At 47.5% G+C, this 17100-nt stretch overlaps 1 protein-coding gene across 2 annotated transcripts in view; it reads right to left on the bottom strand.

Annotated features, from left to right (window-relative positions):
- The window catches only part of Kcnh1 (potassium voltage-gated channel subfamily H member 1), a 263443-nt gene continuing 246343 nt past the window's right edge, over positions 1–17100 (bottom strand). For both annotated transcript variants that reach the window (XM_051186665.1, XM_051186666.1), the window contains exon 11: positions 1–1033. In XM_051186665.1, the coding sequence (XP_051042622.1) occupies positions 176–1033 (858 nt within the window). In that variant the 3' untranslated portion in view covers positions 1–175. The remainder of the gene's footprint in view (positions 1034–17100) is intronic.

The raw sequence follows: 17100 nt of genomic DNA, 5'->3' as shown, positions 1-17100 counted from the left end.
TCATGTTTTCCAGGGACCACACAGCCACACCTATGCCCCTTGGTCCCACTCTGACTTCCCGTCAGGAAAAGCTTACTTTGAAAATTGTTGGTCATGTGGGCGGTGTGGTGAGGGGTGTCAAGGGCAAGGGGGCAGGCGTTTGTCTTTGACTTTTGTTTGTTTTGAAATGGTCCTCTCAGCTTGCTCCAAAAATGTCTCTGTCTGACTCTGGGGACTGAGGCCTGGAAATCTCACACATCTCCTCAGGAGACTGGGCCGGCCCTCTCGACATGAGTATCCTGAGTATCTCAGAAAGTTGCTTCTCAATGGTGGTCATTTTGGCATTCAGGGCCTTTATGTCCTCCTTCAGCTCATGCTTTACCTCCAGAACTGTGGCCTGCAATGTCTGCTCAGGGATGGGGTAGAAAGAATGCTTGACCTCGGCCAAGATGGGGCTGCGGTCCTGGGGACTCCTGGCCTCACCCACATTGTCAAGGCGCAGATCGCTCTTGGTGATGCCGCTGTCACAGGAGTCTGTCTTCTTCAGTGTGGCCTCTCCTGATGCCTTTGTCCTCTCTGGCAGGGTCTCCATGGACTCTGCCTTGGATACCTTGTTCCAGTCCTCACCCTTCCCGCAAGCATCTTTGAAGCGGGTCCAGCCTTTGCGCTTGGCACAATCGCCACTGCCTGCTTTGGGACCTAGGCACTCAGACCCTGGCGCATGCAGCTTGGCATGGTCTGACACTGTGGAGGCAGAGGCCGCCTGGAAGGACACAGGTGTGGCAGGGCTCTCCCTCACTGTGACTACGCTGGCCTTTACCAGGCTATGGTTGGCTGAGGTATGGTCTGTAAGGGCATTGCCCTTCTCTACATCCAGGTCATCCAGGTCCCGGCCCCCTCGCTCTGCTGCCAGCCTGGCCTCTTTCTGCTGGCGGAACCTTTGGAACAGTCTCCTGACAGGGTGGTCAGGAGGCAGGATGAGAGGGGCTTCATTCTTCCGTTTCATCCGCTCCTCCTCTTCTCGTTTCACATCACTGATCTTCCGGAACACAATCTGCAGTGGAAGAGGATACCCTGTGTTAGCTGGGAGGAGCTCCAGATGCCAAGTCACCCTGTCAATGCGGTCAGTACAGCCACCAAGGGCTGCAGCCCACAGCACACTCTCAGCACTACAAGCCCTCAAGGCCATTCCTCCTGACTGGCTGACATCACCTTCCTTCTCCTGTCCTGGTTCTTTTAGCTCTCCAACACCAGAGCATGGGCTTTTTTACTCCTACTCTGCTCAGGAGGAACAACGTCCACCTACATGTGGGAGCCTGACTGCCAGACTGCATCCTCTCAGGAAGCCTAGTAAATTAGAAAACCACTGAGCCTCTAAGGTGAAAAGTCCTGGGGATTATGACCATGAAGTTTAAACATCTTGAGTCTAAACCACATTACAGTGTAAGAAAGTTAGCTTATATCACCAGCAGGGCTACTGCTGGAACAGTCAGTGCTATCCACAGATCTTGATGTGGCTGGCTATGACAATTACAAGCTAGTTTCTTTGGTTTAACCTAAGAACAAAGACTTCCAGCCTTAAACCCATGCTTGTCATAACAATAATGCCCAGCACTTGCAGTTCACAGGCATTTTTGTGTTATCTTGTGTATTCCCTATTACAGAGTCACTGGGACACACAGCATCCCAATTTAGAAACGATCAAAGCAAGACCCAGAGTGTCTGAATGTTGCTGAATACAGTAAGCTATCTACATGGGTCATGTGTCCAAGTCATTGAACTCCAGATCTGTTATCATCACTCCATTCAGATGACCCCTCAAGACCAGATCTACTACACATAGTGGTAGGTGTCCGCTCGGCCAGCAGTCCATCCCTGAGGATGCTTGTCCTTTCTGGCTATGTCACAGGGGCAATTAGACTCCAGGATATGCTCTGAAAGTGCCTGGGGCAGGCTATCCTCTTTGTATGAGTGCCTGTGCCCCTGCAGAAAACCCCAGACGTGCCATGAATCTGTCCTAGGACCTATCACAGACCCCCGGGTCATGGTGAGGTACATGTGGTGGCATGCCTCTTTCACGGCCTTCGGGGTCAAGCAAAGTGTGTAAGACCCTTGCCATATGTATCAGACATCTTCACTGAAGTAGGAGAAATATGCTTGTCAGACTGAGGTGACTGAGTGATTGCATTCAATTCTGTTGTCCATGTTCCCTCCAAGAACCCCAGATACACAAGAAATATAGCTTGTCCCACCTGCTCCAAGGGCCCTGGCCCAGTGTTCTCTAATAACAGCACTCAGCAGCTTTTCACATATGACCAACAGGAAGATTGTGTCTCACTCAACGTGGAGAACCCCAACAAACACAGATTGCTTGACACTAGTGATTAACCAGCTGTCAGTGTCACCGGCTACTGCCTCTGCCCTGACTTTTGGTCAAAGCACCTGTAACCAGATGGCTTCACACCAAGGTCAATAGCAAGTAGGTGGATGTCACATCTTCAGGCTACTTGCATGGATCCCCATTTGTGGCTTTCCGGTCCTCACTGGGTAGCCCTTCTCTCATTTAGTCCCAAACTGGTCCTAGCCTTCACTAGCTGAGGTTCTACTCCCCTTGTCCCTCCCTTGGCCCTGCCTCATGAGCTGCTTACATCTATGAGTAAGGCTAGGGGACTCAGAAGAATCCTATCCACTTTGAGAAACCCAGCTACAAACATCTATGGGCAGAGGGGTAGCGTAGCAAAAGGAAAGCAACCAGCACCTTCCCCCCAATGCTCTGCACAGGTTTTCATCAAGTTTGTAAGTCCCCTCTAGCTGAGGCCCAGGGCAAACTTCCACAGAAAGCTTGCCTCTTTCCACTGGGTGCGACCTCCTTGCCTTGTAGCTCTAACATCTTTTGTGTTCACCCAACTCTGCTGCCCTTTTTTGTGCGCCCATGTTTAGTGCTAATGAAGCTACCTTTTCTTAGAAGGGAACACAGAAATGTAGCCGGATGGAGAGGGAGCAGATGAGGACAAGATGGCTATTGGAGTTAACTGCTGCCCTAAATTTCTACAGCATATCTGACTCCTAACATTTGCCTCCCAACTCCATGGCTGTGGTGATATATTATTTATGATTTATTAAAGCTTGCCTGAGGGTACAGGAAGTGAAGTCAGTCACACCAGTTGGCTATAGAAACCAGGTGGTGGTGGTCCACACCTTTTAATCCCACCACTTGTGAGGTAGAGGTAGATGGGTCTCTGTTAGTTCAAGGCCATACTGAGCTACACGAAATTGAATCAGTCCTAAAGAGAGACTGCTTACACCAAGATGATCTTGGCACTTGGGATCGCACATCTTTAATCCCAGCACTAGGGAGGTATAAAAGCAAGAACCAAAGGTTCTCATGTGGAGCCTGAGTCTCCGAGAGCATTGTTGAGGAGAGCATAGCAGTCTGGGATTGCCATCTTAGTTTCAGTGGATCGTCCTTTTGGTCTAAGGTAGAGGTAAGAGATAAAGGCTGCCTGCCTTGCTTCTCTGATCTTTAGTTTGAACCTTGAACCCCATTATCAGTCTCTGGGTCTTTTATTTTTCATGTTATACCTAGCCTTTGCCTGCTGAGCTAGACTGGGTGGGTTTCTACTCCTCCAAAACAAGACATTAGTTGTTTGTGTCTGCATCCATCCCCAGTGAAAACCCTAAGGACTGAGAGCAGGATTCTGCACGCCACATCATCTTTGACTTTCATTTTCCTGTCACCTGACCTACGAGAGCAGTGCCTGTCTGCTTTGTCCATGATTAGCTCTTCCGAGTGCCTAGGATGTTCCCTAGGATGTTCATATCTGCAGACTGAATGAATGGAAGCAGGTAATATTGGTTAATGAGCCAGAGGGAGAATGTCTCTACTGGAAAGATGACACTCTAGAGGTCACGGTTGTAACAGGAAAGGTTTGGCTCATAGCATACGGCTGATCTCTCTTTGTGTAGAGTCGAGGGCAACCCTTGAGGCTTCAGATGAGCTGTGCCAGGACTGGGGAGGGAAGTTCTGCTGACATCAAGAAGGCTTCACAAAACTCACCCTGGGAGGGTGCACATAAGAATTCAGATAGGCTTGTCAAGGCTTAAAAGCACCCATGTAAGTGTGCACAGGAAGGGTGCCTATGTTGTGCTCTTCAGTTGGCTCTGGCTCAGAGTCTGGAACTGACTCAGACAGCATCTGAAGAGATGGTCTGGTCAACCCAGCACTTCCTCCAGGGTCTCTCCTTTGAGATCCCAGTCCCCAGGTCCATTCCAACTGTTTTGGGAACCTCTGGCCTCTGTATGAGGTCTGAACCAAGAGGCAGGGGAACCAAAGCACACAGATCTCTTTGGACAGCAACATCCCTCCCCCGCCCAGGGAAGAGACTAAGGGCTGATACTGAGTTCAGGGAACTTTTCTGATTTCATCTGCTGGTTTGAAGTCATTAGCAGAATCTGTGCCAGCAGCAGCCATGACCATGCATTTTGACAAGCACTTTAGATAGAGTGGATAGGGCTGGCTGCGTGCAACTGGTAACAATGAGGTCCATGTTGCCAGGATCAGCACTCACCCATCTGCCCAGAAACAGTCACAGTTTCTTCCCCAAGGCAGGAGTATGCCCCAGCCTCCAACCCTGTAACCCCAATACTTTCTGTGCAGAGAAGGCTCTGGTTGGAAGCATGGCTACCCAACCCTTGCAATGTTTCATAGGGATTTAAAAATGCTATGGGGGGGGGGACACAGTTTCAATCTATGCTTTATTATAATAAGGCTTCCTGGAACCTGAGAGTACAAATATACCTTAGGCATGTTGGGAGGAAAGCTATATTGAGAATTTATTTTACTTAAGTTATTTCTTTTGTGTGTACATAAGGGTGTTTTCTTTTGTGTGTACATAAGGGTGTTTTGCCTGCATGCATGCCTGTGTACCATGGACATGGTGGAATCCCCTGGAACTGGAGTTGCAGATGGTTGTGAACTACCACATGAGTGCTGGAAATAGAACCTGGATCCTCAGGAAGAGCAGTCCGTGCTCTTATCTGCAGAGCCATCTCTCCAGCCCTGTATGTAGAATTTCTTAATCCAATTCCCCAAATCCTTCTTTCAAATGAGTAGTCTATGGGGTGGGGCACACTCTGTATTTGTATATAGTTTCCTGTCCCAGGTTACATGGCTCCTCAGTACTGCTGCACCTAGGAACTGAGAATGTGGGGGTCTTCCCTGAAAATGCATTGGCCCAATGGTGGGTCTGCATTGATCCAAACTCTAAGACTCAGTTAATGGGGCCTGCCTGATATGGTCCTAGCTCACCTCTCCCCAGCCATGCTAGATAATTTCAGGTCCCAGGCAAAGCTTGGTTCACTCCACCTGAGGCCTCCTCCTGTCACACATTCTACTCTGGCCCTTCAATTTGTCTTGACTGTGATCTCCAAGATTGAACTTTGTAGTCATCTAGTCCAACAACCCTCCCTGACTCCCCCACTCAATGTCAGGAAACTAGACCTGATGATGCCAAGCAGTAGGGAGCGACAGGTTTCCACCACTCACTGCAACTCATGGTGAGACAACCCTTCCTTCTCTAGTTGGTCACTTTCTTCAGACAGTAGTTGTCTGAAGGCAGAAACTGTTATGTTGTCCATCTTCATCACCATGCCCAGTGTCTACAGCATTCAAACAAGCCAGTGCCCAAGTTATGACCATCCCTGTTTGTGAAGTCAATGCTCTGCATAAGATGCTATCCACATGTCCCATAAAGTTTGCTTCTAATGTGTGTGATCCCATGAGGAAAGAAGAGATAACAGGTAGATTTATTCTATGCACAACATGTAGGCTCCTGAAGTGTAGTGTGTAACATAAACTTCCATTGTTACCTCTTGTCATTTCAGACCCAACTTAACTGACTCTATTATCTCTGTCTGACTGGTTTTCAAACTCTTACATGACCTCAGAGAGTGGATGTTTAGAAGGAGGCCTAATATATATTTTGTTTTTTGCAATGAAGACAACTGTTCTTGAATTTTGCTTTGGTATAAACTTGGATCCTCTTAGGGAAGACCATCCAGTTTCAAGGGGAGGGCCTGGCTTTGGGGGGACCTGATGACTGGAGTTCCACATGCTGAGCAAGCTTTCCCAAACTGGTCCCCTCTGCTGACTCCCCAAGTCCCATCAACTCAATGCCAGCCTTGTTTCTGTGGGCTTCATTATAAGAATTCAAGAAAAGTTTCCATGACCCCAGAAATTAAATTCAAGGTTCCCCTCCAGAATGCAGTTAGTGATTTTAATAATTTATTATAAGTTGGAGTAGTGCTTTATAGCTTGGCCTACATACTTAAGAATGTCCTCTTATGGAACTAAGGCATAGTGTTGAAATGTCCCCCATAGACTCCAGTATCTAAACACCTGGTTCTCAGTTGGTGGCATTGTTTGGAGGGGGTAGGAGGAGGGTTGTGGGGTGCAGCCTTGCTGGAGGAAGTATATGACTAGGGCAGGCTTTGAGAGCTTAAATCTTTGCCTTACTCCCAGGGATCCCTCTGTCCTTCATGCTTGCAGTTGAGGACGTGAGCTCTCAGGTTCTTGTTCATGTCTCGGTTTTTGTCACCAGCTGCCACATTTCTCCACCATGATGGACTCATAACTCTCTGAAACCTTAAGCCAAAATAAACTCTTCCCCTCCTCTAGTTGCCTAATATACAATGCTTCCTGTGAGATGTGCAGGCAAGAATTGTCACTGCAATTTGACAACAGAGGAAGCTGAACTAGTGACCTGCTCAGTGTCACATGGACAGATAAAAGCAGGAGTATGGCTTGTGCTCTTTCCTTCCCATGAAATAAACTTAGGGACTGTTCCAACAGAGGGGTGCTGTGGACTATGAAAAGAGTCATATCATTTGCTGGGAAGATTCAGCTCTGGAGACAGGCTAACTCTCTGCTGGAGGTGATGGGATATATCCAAATCCTTCCTGAGTCCAGCCAGAATCCTTCCAGCTCAGAATAATACACTAGGGATGGGAGGCCCAAGCTGAATTCTGCACATCCCAAGTCTTACTAAAAGGTCAGGAAACAGAGTAAGTTCACAGGGCAGGGATGGTCACTGTATACCATTCATGCATCTCTATGTCCCTCTGAGACCACACTGAGCCTGGGCCCAGGAGGTTGCTAATAAGTGGTCATTGAGCTGAACCAATGGACACTCAGATCCTTAAGCTGCAACGCTTTGTGAGTAACTATTTTTAACTTTATTTGAGAAAAACTTCAATCTCTTGTGATCTGAGCTGAGTCGGGACAATCGATTGTCTGGCTCTCTCGGAGGACAGTCCGCAGGGCTAGAGAGATGCAAAGCCACTAAAGTGTTCTTCACATAAATGTGAGGCCCCGGGTTTAGTCCTCAGCACCCACATCAAAAAGACTGGGCCCAATGGTGCCTGACTGCAAACCCACCACTTGGAAGGAGGATCCCTAGGACTCACTGTCAGTCTAGCCAATCGGCAAGCTCTGTGTTCAAACATAAGACTACATTTTAAGACAAATAAAGTAAATAAGATTCTATTATACGTACACACACGTGATAACCCAAATGTACACACATATGCACACACATACACTTATACACACATACACACACATACACATATGCATACACACACATACACGCACATATACACATACACACATGCATACACACACATACACATAAGCATACACACAAACACATATGCACATACACATACACACGCATACACACACACACACACACACACACACACACACGAGAAAGATCTAGCTAGCTTCTCATAGCTCTGACCCCCACTCAAGTGACAGTGAATACTAGGACAAGGGGAGCAGAAGACTCCTCAAGGTCACTGTACAAGAGGGCCTCAGCCATACAAATAGAGGAAAAGCAGGTCTGGGAGAGGAGTGTACCATGTAAAACCTTGACACAATGGGAATGGAGGTTACCCAAGTAGGAGCAAGTTACTTAAGAGGGCTCCAGCTGCAGAATGGCAGTTAAAACCCGCCATTTCTAGTGCCTTCCACGAGTACAGGCTATGTGCTTAGGTTTTTTTTTTGTTTGTTTGTTTGTTTGTTTTTTTTTTTTTTTTTTTTTTTCAACTTGACATAAGCTAGTGTCATCTGGGAAGAGAGGATCTTAGCTGGGGAAAAGAAATACTCCATAACACTGGTCTGCAGGCAAGCCTGGGGCATTTTCTTAGTTAATGTTTAGTGGGCAGAGCCCACCTCTAGGTACATGGTTCTGGGAAGTGTAAGAACACAAATTGATGTGGCGACTTTGATGCTCCCCCATGGGATGCCTCACCCTCCCTGGGGAGCCGATGAGGGTAGGTAGGGGGCATGGAAGGATGGGAGGGAGAGGGAACTGGGACTGTTATGTAACATAAGACAGTTTTTAATTAAAATAAAAATTTATTTTTAAAAATGCAGATTAAGCAAGCCACAAGGAGCGAGACAGTAAGTAGTACCCCTCCATGGTTTCTGTCAGTTCTGACCTCCACGTTCCTGCCTTGCTCTAGTTAATGCCTTGACTTTCCTCAATGATGAACTGTGATATGACGGTATAAGCCAAAGAAACCACTTCCTCTCCAAGATGCTTTTGGTCAGCATAGCAACAGAAAGTGAATGAGAACGGTTTAAGGTATGAATCAGAGAAAATCATTACAAACCTAAGGAAAACTATCCTAGCTTATACCGAATACCGATGCATATCCCGTCTGAAAAGCTCAGAGGGAAACAGAAAGAGCACAAGTTTGGTGTAGCCCTGACTCTGCTTCTGACCCGCCTCTGTGTGACCTCCAGCAAGTTCTGTCCTTAGTGGGGTTAGCTGGATAGTTATCAAAGGAGGCTGAACCTCAGAAGTTTCTATAGACAGCATAACAGCATAACAGCCCATGCACCAAGCTCTCAGAAACAGCACCCAATGACTGCCTCAGTCATTGACACTCTGCTGTCCTATGTGTGTGACAGTGGCCACAGCCCTTCCCAGGACCCCATGTACCTCTCTGCCTTATGCGCCCAGACCTTTCTGTGTGTCACTTGGGACTTTCCTATGGTGTGTGTGTGTGTGTGTGTTTGTGTGTGTGTGTGTGTGTGTGTTTGTGTGTTCCAATGAATGTGAATATCCCAGCTGCTGGTCCCTGAAGGATGACTGGACAGGCTGGCTAGCCCTTGCAATTATTTTTTTCAATAATTTTCCCTTAAGCTTTAAAAAGCCAGCTTGTTCTGTGAAATGGAGCTCCCAGGGCTCAGCGATACACAGTGAGTATACTTCCTGCCTGTGGGACCCCTGCATAAAGGCTCCTCCCACAGGACATTACCTTGCAGCACCTCCCTCACATGGAGAGCTCCTTCCATGCAGGGACCCTCCCATACAGGACACCTCCCTGATGTAGCTCTCCCCAATACAGGGCAGCTCTGTTGCAGCTAAGAACCCAGACTTCTCACTCTCAGGGCTGGGTCCAGGCTGGTGCTGATTCAGGCTATCCTGGAACACAGAGCATCAGGGGGCCATGCCTCACCCTCACATCCTAATAGACCTGGGTGACGTAGCTTTCTTCATTATTTCCATAGCCACAAGCCTCCATCAGTAACCCTGCTTGGTTTTATAGCTGAGCATAAAACACAAAGATTTATAAACCAGACCATTTAAGAAACTTAAAATTTGGGAAAACAAACTACAGATGGGCTGATAGGAAGGAAGGCAGCTGGCTGGACTTTGCTTTTGAAAACCCCCTTCCACTTATTACAGAATCAAATGCTATATTTTGTTTGTTGTTTTGTTTTGTTTTTTTCCTTCAACAGCCTTGGAAATACTTTACTGCCTGGAACTTTGGATGCTCTGAACCTCAGGGAGTAGAGGAGGCAGCAGAGTAGGTCAGCTAGTGTTCTTTGAGCTTGGACTGTGTTCTCAGGACCTGGGGCTGGAGGGGATAAAGCATGGCCTTGTCCTCCTGGGATGCCAAGATGCAGAAGTCACATGATGGCCTCACAGCTGAAGCTCTCGGCAGGCTGGAGGAAGGCAGACTCATGACGTCAGCTTGAGTGATGGATAGCAGTGTGGGCATATGTTCTAGGCATCATTCAGGGGATGACCATGGTCCCTGAGTCTCAGTTTCCTCATCCGTCATGGTGGATAATATAGTTTCTAGGGATATCCCCAGGGTGAAGTGGATAGTTGCTCAGTAGATGTATTGGCAATTATTTTTTCTTTGTGGGGGTGACCCTGGAGATGTTTCCAGAGGCTGAGCTAGAAACAGGATAAAGTGTGGAGGATCTGAGTGAGGGTGTTCTATATGGGGAACAGCACATGCCAAGATCACAATGCCATGTAAAGCAGACATGACAGCAGTCCCAGAGGTAGGGGCTGACTCTGAGGGACAACACTTAGGTCCAGGAACTGTGTTAGGTGTAGACAATGTGCTGTCCCACCACCCTAACAACACAGAGTGATCACTGTCCTCTTTGTTCAGATGATGAAAACGAGTCTATAGAAGGTAATTCCCAAGGACATGATGTGTACGGCAATGGCTAAGAGCCAGGTAGCCTGGGCCTCTGCCTGGCCCATATCCTAGGCCTGTCTGCTTAGAGAATGCCCACGTTCTCTCGAGACATATGGCCCACTTCCTTTACAGAAGCCCGGTCCACCAATGTGAAGGTTAATTTTGTCACCCGAGGGCACTAGTGAAGCACACCTTTGAGAGTGTCTGAGTGTCTGAGAGAGCCTTCCAGAGAGGATTAACTGATGGGAGATACATCCCAAATGTGGGCAGTGCCATCTCATGGGCACTAGTCTTGGCATAGGAAAAATTGGGAAGAAGGAGACATATGGAAAGGGCCAGGATTCCCCTTTCTCTGATTCTGGATCTGCAGAGCAAGCAGTCTGATGTTTCTGATGCCATAACTACAAGCTGTTCCTGCCACCATAGGCTGTGCCCTCAAACTGTGAGCCTAAACAAACCCATGATCCTTTGTTTTTCCCTCCCTCCCTGCCTCCCTCTCTCTTCCTCCCTTCCTTCCCCTACCCCACCTCCCTCCTCCCTTCGGATGTTTCTGTCAAGGACTCTGTCAGAGCAACATCCCAAAAGAATTCTGGGGGCAGAACATGTAAAAAGGGAACATCATCAGCCTAGGGGAGGTGAGAGACTGCTAGGATTCCCATGGATGGCTACATTAGGCTCCCTGATCCTTTCATGAAAGGGAGGAATGGCTGCAGGCAAAATTCTCACTTCGATTGCTCGAGACAAGATGGACTCTGAGACACAAGAAAGAGCTAGTATTTGGTTATTGGAATAGTTTCTTTCAAGTTGCAGGTTATTTGGTCACCCTGCTAACAACCAGTGACCTTAAAGAACATTCTTGGGAGAGAGGAGTCTCAGGGGTCAGCCAGGAACATTCTAGATGGTGGAGATGTGTCCTCAGGGACTGCTGGCTCTGCGTAGATGGTGTGCTAGCACAACCCTCCAACCGCCATACAGCTCAGCACTTTCTCTTGGTATTATCCATGAATGACTTATTTATTACTGCACTAGTCATGAGAGCCAAGATATCCACCAACGGACAACTGGGTAAAAAAAATGTGGTCTACAGACACAGTGGGGTTTTATCCAGCCATAAGGAAATATGAGATTATAACATCTGTAGGAAAAGGGATGGAACTGGAGAGATCAGCTGTCAAGTGAAGCAAATCATACTTAGAAAAGATAAATATTATAGTTTCCACTTACAGAGTCCTACATTTAAATATATGTATGTATATGCATATATATGCATATTGATGAAAAGAGAGTGAGGGAAGAGGTTTAAAAAGAGAGAGGGAAATAAGAGAGAGTAATGGAACATGTGATGTAAAAGTGGAGGTAGGCCTATTTGGACAGGGGCGGTGGATCATGGGAGCCAGCCAAGAGAAGAGGGAAGACAGGAGGGCAGCAAGGGGTAAACAGGAACAAAATGTAATGCTATATATGTATGAATGTCACAAGGAAACCTGTTAGTTTGTATACTAAGGGGAAACGATTAATGAAGAGGAAAGGGAAGAGGATGTCTTGTCTGACCACTCAGGGACAACCTGAGGAGAATGGCACATCCTCGTCATGGTTGCACATCTGGCTTCTGAGAACAGAGACCCGGAAGGTCTGCCTACGGACCGTGGACACACGTTAGGATGTTCCTTCCAAGGTGAGTTCAGACAGAGAGCCTTATTCTTGGTGCTCTGTGCTCTGCCCCAGACAGAGAAGAAACCTTGGCTGCCAGTAACATGCGGTCTCAGGGTCACACAGTGTGTGCTTCATGATTGCTGCATGTGGAGACAGCACCACCATGCAGGAGCCTCAGGCCTGACATATGTTACCAGAGGTGGCACTTGTCACCTCTATGCTCTGTGCTCTCTAGTGCAATATTAGATTATGGCTTCAAAAGTACAAGCCCACTCAGAACTTCAGTATATGACTGTATTTGGAATGTTTTTTTTTTTTTTTTCCTTTTCAGATGTAAGGTAAGGATATTGAAATTACCTAATTCTGTGTTAGAGTGAGCTCTAAATCCAAGGATGGATGTCCCTGTAAGGGACTCAGAACAGAAGGCTGTGGGGATGGAGGCAGACACTGGAGTGAAGGTTGGATGACTATAAACAGAAGCTATGAGAGGCCCAATGCAGATCTCCCAGACTCCTCAAAGGGACCAGTGCTATTAATGGACTTCTTGTCTGCAAGGCCTGGAGAAAAAAAAATGGTTTCTGTTGCTTTAAGTCACTCAGCTGTGGCACTCTAGGTGGCCCTCACCAGGAACTACAGCATGCATTTCCCAAAGGAAACCATCTTTCCTTGCCATCATCTTTTGGGTGGCTGGATCTGGGGTCCCTGGTTCAGTATTTATCCTTAAGCATCTAAGAGCTAGAAGAAATGTTGGCAAGAGCCTAGTGCAGTGCCTGCCCCACTGTGTGCTGGCTGCAGACCTCAAGGGAGTTGCTTGGTTCTTCCAAGCTTTAGCTGTCTTATGTACGGAGTGCTTACTCAACCACCAACTCCTGCTGCAACATCTACAAGCCATGACTTCTGCCACACTTTCCCCCACCATGATGAAATGTAAGCCAAAACAAACCCTTTTTTACTAAGTTACTTCTGCCAGGTATTTTGTCACAGTGATGAGAAAAGAAACCAACACAGCATAATTTATTTTCCCATCAAAACTGTGATGATATTGGTCCACTACATTAGCTACATGTATCAATGTTATATCTGAGAATGATGCACACTGATTACAAAGCCCTTTGTAGTGGAACTTTGGGATTTGTTTATTTATTTGTCTCCAAAGTCCCAGCATCTCCCAGCTGTGTACTTTTATTAAGATTTCTTTCATTCAAGCAGGCACACATTTGATGCTCCAGCAAGCCGAGGATTAGCTCATTGTAGCGTTCTGAAGTATTTTGCTGGATGGTTTTCCTCTCCTCTTTCTGCCTCATCTTTGAAGCTGAGTTCTCTGAACATCGATGTCTCCATTTACTCTCTCCCCTTCTGCCCCTTTCCTTCAATCTTATCTTTTCATTACCCTGGGAAAGATCCCCCGGAATTATCTTCCAGGCTTTGTGTCATTTTACACCTTCTACTATATATTATTCTCCAAAACATAAAGCTCTTTCTTATTTTTGATCATTTCTTTTTCACAGTGAACTGTTTTGTCCCATGGACACATCTGTTGTGTGTTTTTGAGTACTTTTATCTCTGTTAGCACTTGCCAAGGTGTGTGAGGTGAAGATGCGGAGCCAGGCTCTGGCTGCAGCACAGGACTCCAGACCAACACCTTGGTTTTAACACTGAAGTTTATATCCCAGTCCCACCATGGGTTGTGCTCTAAGACTACAGTTTTAATGAATTTTAAACTTTATGTGGATGTATGTGCATCTGCTGGTTTTCATAGAGGCCAAAGGATGTCAGTTCCTCTGGAACTAGAATTACAGACAGTTTTGAACTTCCCAGTGTGGGTGCTGGGAATCTAACTCAGGTCCTCTGGAAGAGCTGAGCCTCTGTCTACCCCTGAGAGTTTTGCAGAAGAAAGCAAGCAGACACAATTCCTTTTTAAAGCTTACCTCTCCCTTGGGGGGGCTTTGTGTAGTTCCCTATGCTTTGCTAAAACAGTTACCACTTCTGCTTTACTTACTCTTCAGAAATTTGTTTTATAAAGCACCTTTCTGCTACTTTCTCCCACTTCTTATTCTGTCCTCAAGAGCTTCTGTCTAAACAAACAAAACACCAAAGAAACCTTGTATTATTTCACTGGGTTTTTAGGAAAGCAACAATAGCAGACCAGTCTCTACCTACCTGAGCTTTCACTCCATTTTATTATTTAAATGTTTAAAAGGTCCCAACTGGAGTCCTTTTAAACTAAGTATCCAGAAATCACAAAGTATACACAAGTATTTCATGTTAGCTAAAAGACAAACAACAAACTAGAAAGAAAATATTTGTAATTGATTAGCCAAAAACTGCTCTTAGAGATTGAAAAGGAAGAAAGCTGGACTGTTCCAGTTTTTAAATTATGGGTTCAAAGATGGCATGAAGCCACAGAAAAGGGAATGTAAATGTGATTCAGCACTTGGGAAAACAACCAATCCCATTCACAGCAAGAAGTGTGCACACTACAGGTGTAACAGTCTGCACTGTGAGTGAGGGTGTTGGGGAGCAAGCATCTCACATGGCATTGCTGGCCATTTTTGAAACCTGCCAAATACCCATGAATGAGTACCTCACACATGCATAGCACAGACAGCCCAATGTCACCCGGTAATATCTTAGCCTACAGGTGATTGATGGGCTATCCTTCTGTACATATATTTCTCTTATTGGTTGATGAGTAAAACACTGTTTGGTCAATAGAGGAAGATAGGCAGGACTAGGAGATGAGGAGAATTCTGGGAAAGGTAGGCAGAGACAAGGAGGATAGGACATGCCAGGTGTTCTCTGGTAAGATAAGGCCATGTAGAAATACATAGATTAGTTTTAATTAAGACAGAACTAGCCAGTAAGAAGCCCTAGCCATTGGCCAAAAGTTTTATAACCAATATAGCGCCCATGTGCTTATTTGGGGCTGAGGGCAGCGGGACCTGGCGGGAAAGAACCTCCAGCAACACATGATCTCATGTAGGTTTTCTTCATGGGTGCTGCTACAGAGTATCACTGTTGCCTTCCTAACTCTGCCCTGTCCTGTGACATGTAGGGCACACAGCAAATACCCACTACACCTGGTGTTAAGGGTAACAGTCCACTGTTCAGGTGTCCTTCCTTGGGCTTGGAATCTCAGTGTACAGCAACACTGGAACCAGCCCTGACTCCAAGCAGGGCATAGGCCAGCAGCTGGATGAGTCAGGCAGGGATAGGCTAGTGTTTATTGACGCACAGGGTGATGTGTAGGAACATCCCAGTCATCTGGCAGCACTGTGAGAGAAGACACATCACTCGGGGCTGTCACACACTCAGATGTAACACCCACACAGGAAGAGGTGCGCATGGCTGGGTGGACGACACCATAAAGCAAACCCCGTGGGTCAAGGGTAGGAAGCTTCTGGGGTCACCTGAAACCATGTCTGAATAGCAGGGGCCCTTCCTGCCCTCTGCTGAGAAGTCTAAGGGAAGGGAGGCAGGAGGAACAGCCTGCCCCAGGTCTCAATAGGAGGAGGGCCCATGGCTTCCTGGTAATTAGGATGTTTAGGTTATCATCTGCATTCCCAGCGACAGTCTCCAACCAAGCTGGGGAGATTAGACTGGGCCTGACACCACCCTTCCTCCTGCCTGCCACTCCTGTCCCTGCTCCTTTGCTTCCCCCATGGCTAGAGCCAGAAGGGGGGGGGGTCTTCACTTCCTATAGTGCCCTGTTCAGACAACCCTGACTCCACCCGTCATTAACAACATGCTAGCTGGAGCTGGCTAGTGCTTCTGACAGGAGCCTTCTTCCAGGCGCCAAAAGGAAGGCGGGACCCTGGCTCCTCTGGGACAGCAAGTGATTCATGCAGAGTCCTCTCTACCCTGCTGCAAGCCCAGCCCCTCTTCACTCCACTACTAGTCAGGGGCTGGGTCTTGGGGCAGTTGGGGGCTTCGGAGAGGTGGAGTGGTAGGGTGTTACCCACTAAAATTATAATCAATTCTGGTGCCAGCACTGGACATTGAGGCCAGAGGACATGCCAGGTTCCTTGAATATTGTATTCTCGATAGATAACTCCTAGGACTCCCTAGGGTGGCTCCTCTCACTGGCCCCATTGCACAGATGCAGAAAAGAAGACTTGGACAGGGGGGGGGTGGGAAGGGGAAAGAACTGGGGGCCAAGGCCAGAGCACTGGTCTGCAGACTCCATCCTTTCAGCCCTCAGCAGGGCTCCTAATTGTGTCTGGCGCTATTCCTACTGGAACCTGCCCCCCACAAAGGTTTCTGGAGCAGACAGAAGGAGGGAAGTGCTTGCTGTGTTCACCCAGTTTCTGCTACCAGCCCCCAACAATCAATCTGCAGACCCACCTGGGTGGGGCATGTTCCCTGGAGGGCTTGTGGAGGCCCTGCCCCCAACAGCCACTGCTGAGCTAGGGACAACACACCAACACACATTGCACTTGAAAGTCCAATAAAACCGGCCTTTGCTTTAGTGACTCTGTGGGATCACATGAGCCCCAGTGACTGACCCAGCACTGTTTGACAGATATCTAATGACTTAACTATAAAAAAACATGTCCCTGCTAACACCGAATGTCTCAGGGTTACAGATGGGAAAACCAAGGCCCAGAGCAGGCACTGATGCCCACCAGGTTTTACAGTCAGAAACAGGCAGTCTGGCCTAGGAGCCAGCTTTCCCCAAGCCCAGACTAGCCTCTTCTCACACAGTTCTCACGGCTGGCTGAGCCAAGCAGGGCGGCAGCTCTCACCACCTGCCTCAGGCAACACTGCCATTTGCATTTTACAGAGGACAAAAGTGAGGCTCAAGGACATGCCAGCCAATGACAGAACACCTCCAGGGTTGTAGGCAGACTCTGGCTAGCACAGCCTGCTCTGTCTGTCATCTCATAGGTGACAAATGTTCTGAGCCCAAGTTATGCCAGACTCCATTCAGAAGGTTGGGTGCAGAGGAGAAAGCCTGCC

Source organism: Phodopus roborovskii, unplaced genomic scaffold, assembly GCF_943737965.1.
Source record: "Phodopus roborovskii unplaced genomic scaffold, PHOROB, whole genome shotgun sequence".
Taxonomy (NCBI): Eukaryota; Metazoa; Chordata; class Mammalia; order Rodentia; family Cricetidae; genus Phodopus; species Phodopus roborovskii.
The sequence above is the reverse complement of the archived record's forward strand: the minus strand, read 5'-3'. Positions and strand labels throughout refer to the sequence as shown.